The 14,979-nt window shown below is 53.5% G+C and overlaps 1 protein-coding gene across 2 annotated transcripts in view; it reads right to left on the minus strand.

Moving 5' to 3' along the window:
• The window catches only part of TRIP4 (thyroid hormone receptor interactor 4), a 32,324-nt gene that overhangs the window by 756 nt on the left and 16,589 nt on the right, over window positions 1–14,979 (minus strand). Inside the window, exons 12-13 of one of the 2 annotated variants that reach the window (XM_048081385.2) lie at window positions 3,254–3,356; window positions 1,726–1,894 (exon numbers count right to left, since the gene is read on the minus strand). In XM_048081385.2, the coding sequence (XP_047937342.2) occupies window positions 1,749–1,894; window positions 3,254–3,356 (249 nt within the window). In that variant the 3' untranslated portion in view covers window positions 1,726–1,748. The remainder of the gene's footprint in view (window positions 1–1,725; window positions 1,895–3,253; window positions 3,357–14,979) is intronic. The other variant, XM_013198901.3, reaches the window with a different exon arrangement.

Raw genomic sequence — 14,979 nt, forward strand, 5'->3', positions numbered from 1 at the left:
GGGCACGGCTCCTAAAACTGCTGGTAAATGCCAGTGTGCCAGGAGAAGCAGAAACTTGGCCAGAGACAACAGCTCTCATCCAGTCAGAGAGCGTCGCCTTCTCATCACGCTGAGAAAACTTCTTGTTTTAGCTCACAGAAGAGCCTGACAGCGCTTTTTTCCAGGAGAGGCAGATGACAAAGCCGCTTTGCTCATGATATCCCATTAGGACAACCCCCCAGCCTCCCTGAAACTGCCTCCTTCCTTCAGCTTGAGTCATGGGTCAGCCTTGCTCCTCTCTGAATACAGAAACCATAAACGTGCACAAAAACCCACGAGCGAGCACTTGCAATTCACTGCGCCATCGCCCCACAGATGCCTACACGAGGCTATGGCTGGGGTTGAAATTGGTTGCAGGAACCAGGTGCTGCCGCTGCCTCCCACTCTGCAGCTCCCAGGACACAGCAGGGTGTCTGCAAAACTCCTCCGTGCTGCTGCTGCCATCAGAAATAAACAGCAAAAGACCAGGCACCCAGCGGGGCCGAGCCAGAGCGTCCGGATGCAGCGCGTCAGACCTCCGAGTCACCAAACTGTGGGGTTTGGGGAAAGGTGGCGAGTTCGTGCTCGCTCCGTGCTCTGGTCTCCCACTGCCAAAGCTCTGTCACGTCCAGAGCTGTTAGCTTCGTACTTAGCATGCCTGCCTGCTCCTCCCGGGTCCCAGAAGTGATCAGTAGGCTCCTCTGCTCTATCAGCTGGCAAAGATAAAACGTCACGTGGGTAACCTTTAAGAAAAGGCTAAAAATAAGGCAACGGCCCCAGGGTCCCCTTCTCTTTACGCTCAGTGATTTAAGGACTCTCATCTCGCAGTCAGTACCGTGATGTGTCCCCTCTCCCAGCCCCACTACCACGTTCTTCCAGCCATCGGCTGTTCAAGGGAGGTTTGGGAGCGCTGCTCCAGGGGGAGCTTTGCCCAGATTCAAGGAAATCTCCCACGAGAGCCACGGATGAGCTTTGTCCTCACACGCTGAGACTAAGCAGGGACATGTTTGGGGAAAGCCATGGTCACAAATGTGACACAAACACTGTGCCCATCCCTTCCATGCAAACAATAACCCTGGCAGCAAATCGAGCTCTGTTTCTTTCTTCCTTCCCCAGGCTGCTAGAAACGACTAATTTGCAACGGAGAGGCATTCAGATGTCATTGCGGTGAGGTCCATGCTGTTATCTGGCAAGGAAAGCCGCTCCGGCTTGGCTTCCCAACAAGACAAACTGGCATTTTGTCACGGTTGAGCCAGGCTTCAAGGAGACTGGGGCAGCCAGCGAGCTCAGGTGGGGACGCGAGCCGGTGCCTGCGCTCCCAGCTCGGAGAGGCACGCTTTTGACCGGATCGCATGCGAAGCCACCTCCTCGTAAAACGGTGTGCCACTACAACGAAAGGTCAAAGGCTCCCCCGCTCCTTCCCCCATCCGTCACAAATATTGTCTGCGCGACCTGAACGACTGCGTCTCCCCCTGAGGGGGACGTGCAGCTCCACGACCTCTGCGCCGCAGCTCCCGCGCTCTCGTGACAGGTCCTGTCGGGAGGAGGGCAGGGGAGGCGAGTCCAGCAGCGGGAGCGGGCCACGCGGGCAGCCGCGAGCGCAGCCGGCTTCCTTCCAGGCTGTTAGGCTGATCCTGCTCCAAGCAGGAAACTGTCACAACACAAAGGAGACGATGTGACAGATGGGGGGGCAGGCAGCGCCCGTACCCGGAGAGGCAGACGTGCAGGAGTCAGCCAGCCCTGCGCTGGCACGATGCAGCCGCTTCCCCTTCAGCCACCGCAGCCGGCGGGCAGCTCCCCCGACCGCAGCTCCACGGAGGCAGATGTGAAGGGGAAGGGGCATGGTGGCCAGAGCCTGAATGAGAGCGGAGAGAAGCTGAAAAAAAAATAAAATAAAATGAAGGACACAGCAGCTGTTCCAGCGATGAGGCTGTTGTACCGCAGCACACACATTTACATCCCAAATAACTCAGCACAGCCCTGACGGCTCACCGGCGTGCTGGAAAAGACCCGTCCCCGGGGGAGGACAGTGCCGCTAGCAAGATCCAAGCCCTCACATGAGCTCTGCAGCTGCAGATCACCGAGCATTGTTTGTTGCCATCGGCTGAATGCACCTCCCAGATGTTGCTACAAAAGCCAGGGAATAAACCAAATTGTTTTGCCCTTCCACCTGCTCGGTACCACTGCAGGGAAGGTATACGCCGAACGCCCAGGGAGAGATCGAAGCCATGGGAGAACAGCGCTCCTGTGAGTGGAGAAGGAGGAAAAAAAAACACCTCAAAAACAAGACAAAAACCCACACCGTGCTTCAAAAGGCCTTATTAACCAGTCCTGAGAAGCCCTGCCGCTCCTGCGCCACTAGATAACTACTCCCTGAGAACCACGCTGCAAATGAGAAAGAAAACCCAGCCATCAGCTCTGCTAAACAAACAGCCAAGACTATTTCTGCTTATGCTGCTTTTAGCCTGTCAAATTAATTTTTCACATCCCCTGAAAGCATGTACGGTGCCTTCCCCAGGCTGTGTGGTGGGGAAGCTGCTAATAAGGATGGAGCTGACTGCAGACTCCCCAGCTGCCGCATCCGTCCTCCATTCTTTTTACAGCAGCGGGCAGGAGTAACTGGCAGCCTGCGGAGGGCTGGTGGCTCGTAAAAGGGACTAACAACACTGGCAAGCAGAGCGCGGACAGATGCTGTAGCGCTTCCCTGCGAGCTCTGCCAGGACATCCCATCCCGCCGGCCCGCGGCTGGGCCGGGGCCGTGCATCCATCTGGACCCGCAGCCCTCGCTGCCTCAGCCCGGCCCTCACCTCCTCACAGGCGGTTCTGAAAGGAGGGCAGGCAGCCAGCACGGGTCGGCCTCGGCACCGTCACGCCCCCCTCCTCTTGTGAGGATAAAGGGAGGCTTCTGCCTCGCATCCTGACCCGGGCTCTGAGAGCTCGTGCCAGACGCAGATCAGCTGCAGACATGCGTTTCCTCAGAGCACGTGAGCACTCTTTGACTCCCGAGTGCTTGCAGAGGCAGGAAGAGGCATGTATTTAGGAGGAAACAACATCTGGGGAAAGGGGAACTGAAGACAAAAATATTACAGATGTATTTGAATCATTAAACAAACACCTACAGATCAAAGAGCGCGGGGCAGAGGTTGTGAACTCATATGGCAAAGGCAAGCAGAGGTGGTGATGAGAGCAGGCAAGAAAGGCCAAGGGGGGCATCTGTGGAAACTTTACTACTTACAGATTTTGGGTTTTCCTTTGATGGGAAACTTCACAACCATCTCCTGGGGATTAGTGCAGATAAAGACAAATGGAGACCCAGACTCCTGGCTCAAATCCGGATACTGCAAAACACAGACACACACACACAAAACAGTCAGACAAACTGCAGCGGGTGTGAAAAGAGCTCAACAGTCGGGAGCAGCACAAAAGGAAGCGCTTCCAGACAAACCATTATTTAAGCGATCAGCTATATATAGGCTGTACCAGCTCTGACTGAGCCAGTTCAAGAACTTTTAATGAAAGCGGTACGATTGCAGGTTTGCCCCTTCTCATTTTGCCTCTGCTGGGGTTCGCCCTCTGTTTGGAGCCGCCCACAGAGCAGATCCCTGCACACTCCCTCGCCCTGCTCAGCACAGACCTGCGTTTCGCTGCCTAAAGGTGTGGTTTCACGCTTGGCTTACGCTGACCTAAAGCGTGGGCTGTCGCTAAAAGGCTCTGCCCTCCCGAGCTCGCCGGCTCACCGCCTACTTTGTGCTGGCTCTAACAAGCACAAGTGATTCTCAGCCTGATGCACTCCCAGATGTGGCTAAACCCCAGCTGACTGCAAACAGCACACCGGCACTTCAGCCAAAAGAGCCTGGCCAGCCAACCCAACGAGGCGATGACCACCAGAACAGCAGCAACCTCTTCTGCTGAAGCAGCCCTCCCAGCTCCAGCTACATCCCCATCCACTCCCCGCGAAGCAGATCCGTGCTTGGTCCAACCACACTGATTTGGAGAGTGTGCACCGTCCTGCTGTGCGACACGACCCTCGAGAATCATCTGCATCTAACGGGAGAGCAACCAAGAGCAGCGGGTAGGAAACGGGGCTTTATGGTACAGCAACAGCTCGGCCCCGGCGCCCTTACACAGCTTGCAACGAGGCTGGCTCCTCTGGGCCAGGCACCTCGGGACAGGAGCTCACACCAAGGTCTCCTGAGAGATTTCACTGTGGTGAAAACATCAGGGAATTTCACAGGAAGAGTGTAAAGTGAGCACTTCTCTCGTTAACCACAGGGAAAGGGGAAAAAAACAACACTTGGTGAGAGAAGTGCATGGAAGTCCTGTCTGGATGCAGCTCAACCTCGCTGGTGTTACAAGGGAAATGCAAACTGTGACAAAAAAATGCAAATACCAACCATCCCTTCAGACCCTCCATTAGTCACAGACCTTGTGCTGACAGGCGTGCTATCTGCCCCTGCGGGTGAGGGCAACGAAGGAGCTCCAGCCCAGGAAACGCTGTAGAAACAGGCAGGGGAAGCTGTTTCCCTTCCAGGGGAAAGCTGCCTTTTTCTCCCCTGCCTTCCTCCAGCAGATCCGCTGAGGCTGGTGTACGGGAGAGGATGCCAAACCAGATGGAGCAGTGTGTCCTGGCAAATCCCCCATTTGTTACTAACAAATGACTTCTAGGCTGAGTGTTTGAAAAGCTCTCCCTCTCTCACAGATCTGCCAAGATGAGTTTGGATTTGCCCTGGAACAGCTGGGCATGGAGAGCAGAGCAGGGAGCAACCCACTTTTCCTGCGCTGTAGCAGGGTTTGGCAGCGCTGCCGGCAGTTAGGGGAGATTTACAGAAGCCTGACACTAGGAGTGGATCAACTGGAAAGTGTTTCCAGCCCCCTCATTTTACAACAGCGTGGGCCACGTTCGCCGAGCGAGAGAGATGTACACGCACTTAACTGCTCTGTGCAACACCCGCGCTGGGAGAGAAAGAGCTGCACTCGTCTGTGCAGCATGCAGACGCCCTGCTGCACTGATCTGGCATTGGACAGGTTTCTTCCTTTCTTTTTTTTTTTTTTCTCTAAGCCACGTTACTTGACTTGCTTCCATGGCTCCACGCCGATGCCAAGGATTTTCATTTCCCATCTGCAGGGAGGGAGGATCTTGGAAGGTTACAAAGCGCCAATGTGAATATCCCCGGCCAACGCCTGGTGAGTGCGAAATGCTAGCCCAGCTTTATTGCTCTCGGTATCACACGGGCAACTGGTCGCTCTTCACAGCCAGGCATCTGACTTCCCCAGCAGCTCCCACACCAGCGGCGTCTCTGAAGCTCACCCCATCAAGCTGGGGGGAGACTCAGCCCCCTCCCAAACCCTCTGGTGACAGAGGTGGCGTGTCCCTGCTCCGCGACACGTGGATCGGCCCCGGCTTCTTCAGCCAGGTTGCACATCCAGCATAGATGTGCCACGGAGGGCTTGCTGCCTGCAGTGGCTTCCCGAATCCCTCCCAGGTGGACCTGAACAGCAGAGTGTCCCCCTCGCCCCTCTCACAGGCCCCCCCAGTGGGGAATATCCTCCTAACAGGCATCCAGGCACTGGCAGCCAAGAAGCAGCCAGGCTGCTTTCTCCGCTGACAGATTTCATCCAAAACCAGGCTCAAACCTTCAGTTCCAAACGCTCAAAGCTCAATCCAACCCCAAGGCCGAGACGGATGCCACAGCTGTGACTTGGGTTTACGCTTCCATGCCACAGCCTTTCATCTCCTCTCCCAGGGTATATTTCTGTACGTGCGCCAAAGCTGCGCAGCCTCCGTGTCCCGCATTTTAAAAGCCTCGGCCCTTCCTCTGGCATCTCGCCCCCAGGAGGCAGGGAAGAGCGCCTTAGCGAGGGGCTCCGGTCTCAGGCTCCCTGTTGTACCTACCCCAGAAGTCTCCTGCCCCGTTCTGGTGAGCAACAAAGGCGGAATATTCCTGCCTCCTGGGGCCAAGAAAAAGCCGTCATCCTTTCATCTGCTTACAGCGCGATGCACTCAGGTGGAGAAACGGGGGCTGTGCCTTCACAGGCAGCTGAGCCTCTCGAAGGGCCAGGCCCCGCTCTTCCCCTGCTCCCAGATGCACAGGCACGTCCCAGGGACTCACCGGTCCCTTCTGGCACGTTGATTCAACTCATTCGTCCTGCAGAAAGTTAGGGAGGCTTCTGGCAAAGCCTGTGCCCTTTGCTTCCTTGAAATGTCTGCCTGCAAACTAAGCAGAGAAATGGCCAAATATTCTTTTGCCACGTGCGTCACTAGGACCTAGAGCACAGCCTCTACCTGGTGCACGTGTAACTGGTGTTTGATGTGTTTAGAAACTACCTCCATGGACTTCATTCCCAAAGATCGCTAGAGCACTTCATATTTCCTAGCTGAGATCTCTCACTTGCTATTTAGTCCCACCACCAGCACCCTCCTGCAGCATCGTGCAGTCACCATCCCAGGGAAGAGCAACATAAAGAAGCCATCTGTAGACACCGTACCTACCATACCAGCGCCAGGCTATCCTGTCCAGCCAGCAACAGGACCACGACAGACATTGTGGCAGCACAGCAGGCTCTCCCCGCAGCTTAGCTCAGTGCTAGGAAATCAGTTCCCACCCGCCACGCTCTGAAGATGTCTCTCCTATCGGCGACTACTGGTTGACTTATTTTCTCATCTCAGCCACTGGCACCAGGACGTGGAACACATATATTTGTCTCTGTTAAATTTTCCACAGCTGCCCAAGTGCCTAATGAGTACAAAACTTGTTTCTCAAAGTGCCTTTGGCGCTTTGGATGGCTTTTAATGGCGGTTACACTCCTTGGCCACGCTGAGAAAGTTCTCCTTCTGTTCAGGTTTATGCAATTCTTCCCATCCAATTTCCTCCTCAAACAATACTCTGATTCCTCCCTCTCCCAAAAACCATTTCCCCGAGGCAATGGGGTTTCCATCCCACTGTTTTTATCAACTGTGTGCAGCTTTTCTGGACCAACAACTGACCCCTCAATGCTTCTGCTTTGGGCTGCAAGAGGTCAGCCGAGTCAGTCTACAACCTACAACGCAGTAAGCTTAGGAGGCAAAGGAAAAAAAATATCTACTTCCAACTACCATGGCCCACAGACAGCAACTGCTACCCATCAGCGCTTCAGCAAGTGTGAGACTTGTAGGAAAAGGCCAAAAGCCAAATCTAGAGTGCCAGAGAAAGAAGACAGAGCATATCCCCGGTAAAGAGGGCATGCAACAGCTTTTTTTTCTTTAAATAAAACTCCAAGGTGAAGAGAAAGGGCAAACTGCACTCCCTCACTGCAAGAGGTCAAGAATCCAACCTAACCAGGAGTTTTCATGGGGGATGTTCCTTTCCAATGCGCTTGTCATATTAATCTTGAACGTGTTAAGTAAGACAGGTGCCAGTACTCCAGGGCTCTGGCATTGCCTCTCCGGGGAATCAGTTCGGCATTTAGGAGAAGGTGGCTAAAAAGGCTCTCCACAAGCCCAGAGGCCAGGTTGCCCCTCAAAAAGGGAAAAAACCCACCCTCCAGTTCTGCGGATAAGCCAGAAAGCTCTACAGAAAGGGGTTGCACTATGTAACGACAGCGTAAAAAATAATTTAGTCTCCTTCCAGCCCTTCTGCCACCTCGTAGCAGGCTTGCAACACGGCTGTTGGGAGGACGGTGGGCACCGTGGGCTGCAAACAGCAGGCACGGTTTGCCAACTGCTGCTCCAGCCCACGTCTCCGCGCGGTCGAAAGCCCCACGTACGCTCCGCATGCGGCTGCATCAGCGCAACCACCGCCCTCCTTGCTCACCCCAGCCACAAGCAGATGCAAACTCCCATCTCCGCAAGCACGCCACTCAGGCTTCCATTTGCTGCTAACAGGTTTGTAAGATCCTAGCTGTGAAGAGATTAGCAGGGAGGAAAAAAAAAAAAAAAGACAACAACAACAAAAAAACAGATCTCAAGGCAGCTTAACACACAGAGAGAGCTCGAGGTTAAATGGAGCATCTGAGCACGAGCTGGAAAAGGGAGCTGCGTGCTGGGCTCCTCCAAAAGCCAGCCACCAGATTCGCCAGCGCCCGCCCTCTCTCTGGAGCCAGCGCTTTGAACATGCATTAAGTGGCTATCAGATGTCCCCAACAGCCACCCCAATCAGGCTGCAGGCAGGGATAATTGCTAATGAATGTTCCCTACACTTTGTTTTCGCCGTCCCTCATCTCCCATCACCAGCTTGTCAAGGCCAGAAATAGCAGCAGGCCTGCCTTGCCTCCCCACTCCACAGCCCACAGCAAAGAGCAAAGGAGGAGCTCAGAGTCAGCACAGAAATGAACCCATCCTCTCTGACATTCAAAGAAAAATTCGTATTTCTCTGCAGTTTTTCCCCCACCAATCTGTTAAGTAACTATTTTTCCCCCTAATTTTCCCCAGCTGGATGTGGGTGCCATGCAGGGTCGCCCAGACCCCACTGGACATTTTTCCTCCCAGACGATATCCCCGCTTTCCTCCCGTTTCTCCCTTGCTGCCTGTCCCTCCCAGAGCTCCCAGGGCGAGCGGCTGGCTGCCAGGCGAAGCAGCACGGACGCTGTTTCTTTGGGAACCCGCAAGAGCGCTGCCCTTGGGCCAGCCCGCTCGCACCCTCCTGCCCTCTATTTCTTCACCGCTCTCCCTAAAGCTGCATTTGCTCGAACCCAAGCGCCTCGAACAGAAGGCAAGGGACTGAAGCAACCAAAGGAAAACGTGCCAGGGGAGCAGAGCCGTCGCTAACTAGATGAGCTCTGCTCCGGTGAATCCAACGCAGGAACAAAGGCGCCACGTGCGACGGAGCAGAGGTTCTGCGCAGCACAAAGCGCAGAGCAAAAACATTCCCCGGCAGCTCCGCTGGCGACCTTTCGAGCTCCTCTTTCGGTCTTATAAAGACACAAAAAGCCGAAGGAAACAAACAGGAGCCACGCAGGAGATCGAAGGCTAAAAATACTGTGTGGAAACAGCCCCGGCGTTCCCCCCCCCCACCTCAAACCCAGAGCTCTGCAATGCGGCCTGCTCTCCTCGCTCGCTGAGCGCGGCGGCACAGCCCATGGCGTGCAGGCCCCGGCAGGCGGCCCGGCTTCGCCGGAGCGCGGCGGCGCAGAATTGCACTCTGGAACCTGTAGTCCCGCTGGGCCGGCTGCCCTCGCTCCATCTTACGGCCGCTGGGGCAGGGGGGCCGCTCGGGTGACCCCAGCGGAGCACAAAAAGGAGGTCGCGCCGAGGGGACAGAGGCGTTCCCCGGGGTGAGCGGCGGAAACGGGTGAATCATTTTCCTGGCATGCCTCCGCGGAGCGCTGTGAGGGAAACGCAGCCGGTGCTGCCAGGCAGCGCTGGTCCAGGACACCAGCTCGAGCCCTGGCCTTCGCTTCCCCCGCTGCTCTCTAAGAGCTTCAAAATAAAAGAGGCAGCACTGGAAAGCAAGGCTGTCTGGAAAGAATAAAAGCGAGCAGAACCGATGTGTTGGCAAGAGCGCTTGATTATTCCTCACCGTAAAACACATTCAAGAAAGAAAAAAAAAATCTTGGCAGAGACGGTGTCCCTCCAAAAGAGCTGGGCTGCTGTAAGCAGGCCCGCGCGCAGCAATAAATCAGCCTCCCCCAGCAGGCAGAAACACGCACCGGGCTCTGCCCGGAGCGCTCCAAGAGTTACGAGAAGCCGCTGGGCCGCGCGCGAGCAAGGGGAGCAGGAAGCAGAGCAGCAGAGCGCTGTGCCTGCGAGGGGGAAGGCTCGGGGAGGTCTGCGAGCGCGTCCGGCCTCCGCGCAACTTCCTTCACCCAGTTCTCCTCGTGATTTGTGGGAAAGGCAGATCCACTCTTCTTTCATGCCTCATAAGCTTCATAGCTGTCAGACTAACATAACAGGTAATTAACTACTAAACAGCCATTTTCTCCTCCTCTCCTGAGGGAAATTGCTCACCATCCAGCTAGAAAATGTTTCTTTAGTGGTTTGCAAAAAGAGAAAAGAAACTCAGTAGTTCCTGGCAAGCAACAGGGCTGCTGCGGCCAAATGGGGGCATTTATGGCAATGCTCGCGGCATGGACGCTAGTCCCTGTGCCTGTAGGATTCGGGAGAAACAGAGTCCTCAAAACCGAGAACGAGGGCACTTATCTAGCCGCGTAGCTGCCAGTGCTGCAAACTCCCCGATTCCAGTTCGTGCGCCATCAGCAATAACCCAGTGCCCTGCTCACAGCTGCCCTGCGGGCTGCAAAAGAGCGGCTTAGGTACAGCTGCAGACAAAACGGATCCAGTGCTTGAAGCTCAGTCAACAGCCCTGCGATCAATCAGCAGGTAGGAGTTATTTAACACCAAGCAAAAAACATTCCCCCGTTTCTCGCTGTGTGCGGGTCCAACCTTCGGTGACAGACAGCCCCAGCAGCGTCCTTCCTTGTCGCTTGTCCAAGGACAGGCACGTTGAAGCAGCTTTTCCCCATCTGTTGTTCTGACAGCGGTCGTCTCCACCGCCTCGTTACACGGACGGTCACTTTTGGGGATTATCTAACCAATCTTCGCAAACCAGCCTGCACGCTGAAGCGCTCGAGGGCGCAGCAAAGACGACTCCGACTGGCAGCAGGAGCCACCACCTGAGCCAAGGGACGCGGGTTTGCTGCTGCTCCGTGCGGCCTCTTCCCGGCGGCCAGTTTTGGGAAGTGCTCGCAGAAGACCAAGTGCTTTGCTGTGAGTTTTGATCTCCCTCACAACAGGGTCTTGCATCACACGTCCAACTTTCAGCAAGCGTTCAGCCATCATCTTTTAAGGACCCATTCCCGCTGCCTCAGCCCAGGCCAAACAGGCTTCCGGCCCATGACAAACACAACGTTTTCCTAAACAGAAATCCCAAAGCAGATCCAAATTTCTAGAAATGCCAGATTTTATAGCCTGAGGCAGAAACATCCAGTACTGCAGCCTTGAGAACAGGCACCTGAGGAGCTCGGCACACAGCTCTTGGGCAAAGACCACCGCAGAGAGACAGAAGGGAAGGCTGGGTTAGAAAAGGGATGCTCAGCCACGTTTGATCCAAATCAAGAGAAGAGGCAAAAGAAAAAAGCAGGATGGCAAAAAACAAAAACAAAAGCCGGCAGCCAAACTTTTGTTTGAAAGCCTGTCAGGTCTAGACTGCAACGTGTGAGGAAGGAACAGCTCAAAACCACAGCTGCTAATGGTTATGGATTTGGCAATCAAAATGTCTTTGTTAAAAAAAAAAGTTAACTGCCTTACTATTGAGGTTACAAACCGCAGCCTTGATGCATTGTTGCAGTCAACATCCTCCCTGCTGTTTTTGAGAGCTTACATCTGCTGCTGGCAGATAATGTGCTGGCATAGGCTCCCTTCATGAGAATGCACAAGGAATTTTGCTAGCCTGCCTTCCTTTCCCCTTCTTCCCACAACGATGCCTGTCAGTTGTTGCCTGTTCTGCCCCTCGCACGCCTAGCTGGTACGCGAGCAGATGCGCAGGCAGCAGGGATGGCAAGCTGGGATCCCCGCAGGATCCTGCCCCCGGACGGTCTGATCCATCCGGTGGGTGTTCTCCGCCTCCCAGCCCGGCTCGAGTTGTGCTTCTACACCACAAGCTGTACTTTGATTCAAAGGGCAGGGGAAGCAATTAAAATGTAATAACTAATAACAGGACTTTGAAATGTAGATTTAATATTTAAGCTCGTTCTGGTGCGCTCGATTTTAAGCACTGAGCAGTCTGCCAGGGCCCCGGTCCTCAGGGAGACCCGGGGAACCCAACGGTGCCAGCAAAGGCAGGGCACGTCGCATCCCCTCTGCTCTCCCAGAGCCAGCACGCGACACAGGACCCAGAGCCACCAACACCCTTTTGCGGCTCAAATCTCAGCCTGAGAGAGCACCCGCCCGTGGTAAACCTACGAGCAGCACAAGAAGGGCCCGAGACATTTATAGAGTGCCTGACGACCATCGGGGGAAACTGGGTGGACTTGGAAAAATATTCAGTAGTGTAATAGGCTCAGCTGAAAGAACCATTTCATCCTCCTGTGCCAAGGGACCGTGGAGGCAGGGCTAACCTCAGCTGCAATGCAGCCCCACTGCTCACGCTGTCAGACGAAACCACGGCAATAAGGAGGAAAGAGGCAAAAGGGGGGGCGGGGAGTGAGGGGAAACCAGGGCACCTGCTTCTGCTCAAGCCACTCAGAGCGCCTGCACCCTGCTAGATGCAGCCAGGCATTTTCAATCAGCTTCATAAAATCCTTACCCCTCGCTTTGAAACTCTGATTTATGGAAGACCAGCACAGCCAAGCTCAGCAGGTGAGGAAGATTATTTGAACTTTGAAAAAATCTAACTTTGGTGAACACAGCTCTGCGCAGATAAAGCGTCCACATCCCTGCCCTGCTTTATTTCAGCAACCCACCGTGACCCTTGCTGCTACCCCCCGAGGAGGCACGACGCCGGCGGCAGGCTGCCTGTGCTATCGATTCACTCACACCAACGCTGCGCCGCTTCTCACGGTCGAAGGTGTGACAGAACCAGGATATGCATCTGAATGGCCGGTCTGCTCGGGGTTAGGAAATCGATGCCATGTGGATGAAAGCTGAAGCAAGCGTAGTCCTCGAGCCCTCGCAGGCTTACGGCAGCGGCTGTATTTTGTAGCTGCCAGCGCCCTCCCCACCCATTTAGGGTCACCACCTAAAGCATGGTCACGGCTCAGCCCAGCGGAACTACAACTGGAAAGCCAGGGCGCAGGGCACCTGAGCAGCAGCCAGGCTTGAGGTCGATTTTATCTAATCCTTGGTTTCAGGATTAATAAAAACCAAACAGCAAGAAGAAGGCAAGTATCAGTGACCACATCTGAAAGAAAAAAATTCCCAGATCACTGACTAGTTTGTTAAAAATGGTAGCAGAGGCTAAGTCCACAGTCATCATTAATTAAGTCATATGCTTCAGCCTTGGCTTCGTTTTTTTCCCTAGGGTCTATGAAACCAGAGGAGAGGGCAAGCTAGCCTCTATCATTCGATTTCTTTGGCATGTTAATGCATTCCTAAATTAATCATCATCAAGTGACAATCTCTCCTTCATCTTAACAGACTGAGCAGTGGCCTCAGTAAACCTGCTGGCTTATGCAAGGCAGCTGGAGCATTAGAACAGCCTCTGATGAAAACCAAAGCACTTCACATGCGGAAAAACTCCCCCGTCTCTTACCATCTATAATCCAAACCAGCTGCATGCCTACTCTGCTCTGCTTCTATAACCAAGAACCAGAGGTGCTTTATGCCTTGAGGAAGTACAGTGAGAAACTGAATAAAGATACGCGTCACCTGTAGGGCCCTGCAAGCCAGGCTAATGCCTAATACCACTGGATCTTGCATCAGGCTCCACGTGAGAGACAAATTCAGCTTAGGAGAACTCAGGGACCTGTAAAGTTCAAAGGCCTTTCTGTCGGTTGCAATCATTAACAGCCACCTAGATATCTCTCCTTCTGTAACAATCTGATCTAGTCCTCAAAACCCTGATACCCTGCTAAAAATCATGCATTGGCAGAGGCGCGATAACCAAGCCACGGGAACCAGAAGGCAAACATCCCGTTGGCAGGGGCGAGCAAAGGTGTTTCCTGCCAACGCGTGCCGGACAGCCAGACCACTACAAGACAAAACATTTGTCTCGCTTGCAGCCCGTGCTGGGAAGCCTTTACGTCAGGGAGAAGGTCCTCGTAAAAAGTCATACTTAAATCTCTACATATTTATACTGTTCTCCAAAGTACACTTCAGTGTACGCATTCACGTTTCTCCCTCTCATTAACCTATTTCTTGGGAAAACACTACTAGCTTGCTATTGTTCCTTTATCTGCAGATAATCTAAAAAGGCACCTTCTGGATTCTAAATACAGAAAATTTCTACCTCCCTTCTTCACTCCTATAGGAAAAATTAAATCGAGCCCTGTACACTTGTCGCCCAAGTCTCATTTTTCTGCTGCTATTTTCATTGGGGAGGGAAGAGGAGGACAAGAGATTAAATGTAAATTTCCTGAGGGGGTAAGAAAGAGCCTATTTAAATGATAGTTGCAATCTCGTGGCACAAAAATAGCTTAGACATGTTCCCTTGTGCAGATTTAGGACACTAAGCGATCACCTCGGAATGAAAAATAAACACTTTACACCCGTCAAACATAATTACCTGATATTTCAATCCAAGATTATAGCTACCGCTAGGTATCAGTATCTGTGTGTGCCTGCATTTAAAATAAGCCCAAACACACCTATCAACTACTAAAATAGCAGCAACGGAAATGTTCTTTTTCCAGTTAAAATCACAGCCTCTCTGATCAAAGTCATTAGCAAAATGAACGTGGACTTCAGAGCACGTTAAAGCAGCATAAACGTAAATCGTTCTGTGCTTGCTTTAGACTCTCGCCAAGCCCTGCCTGCACCATCCCGTGTTTCCCCAGTTACCGCTGCTGAAGTCACCGACACCTAATGCAAGAAAAGAAAGGCAGCTCCTTGCTCTGCTCGAGGTGTCGGTGACGTCAGCCCGCAGCAAGGAAAAGCGGTCGTTAACGCTCAGATCTTGACAGGGGAAAAGTTTCCAGGTCACCTTTCGCGCCGAAAAGCGTAACAAAGGGATCATTCTGATCTGAACCAACGCTTTTTGGGTGGCTGCCATTAATAGGAGGAAATGAGTTCAGAAATGAGTCCAGAAGGCACTCCAAGGAGGTGCGAGATGTCTAAAGCTCCACTGGAAATACTGAGATTTAAGAGCCACACGGAGGATCTCCTGGCACCAGCTAACCACCCGCCCTCAGCAGCGGGCTGGAATCAGAAAGCAGCTTTTGCTCCACTCCCCTGTGCACAAAGCAAGCTGCCCCGAGTACCCTGGGTGGACTCTCCTACTCGGTAATAACTTGGGCTCCGAGAGCAGCCTCTACCCAAAGATCAGAGCACAGCTTCGAGCTACAAAATTAGGTGTATGTAATCTCCGACAGGGAAGCAGTGCTTTATTTGAC

This window comes from Anser cygnoides, chromosome 11, assembly GCF_040182565.1.
Source record: "Anser cygnoides isolate HZ-2024a breed goose chromosome 11, Taihu_goose_T2T_genome, whole genome shotgun sequence".
Taxonomy (NCBI): domain Eukaryota; kingdom Metazoa; phylum Chordata; class Aves; order Anseriformes; family Anatidae; genus Anser; species Anser cygnoides.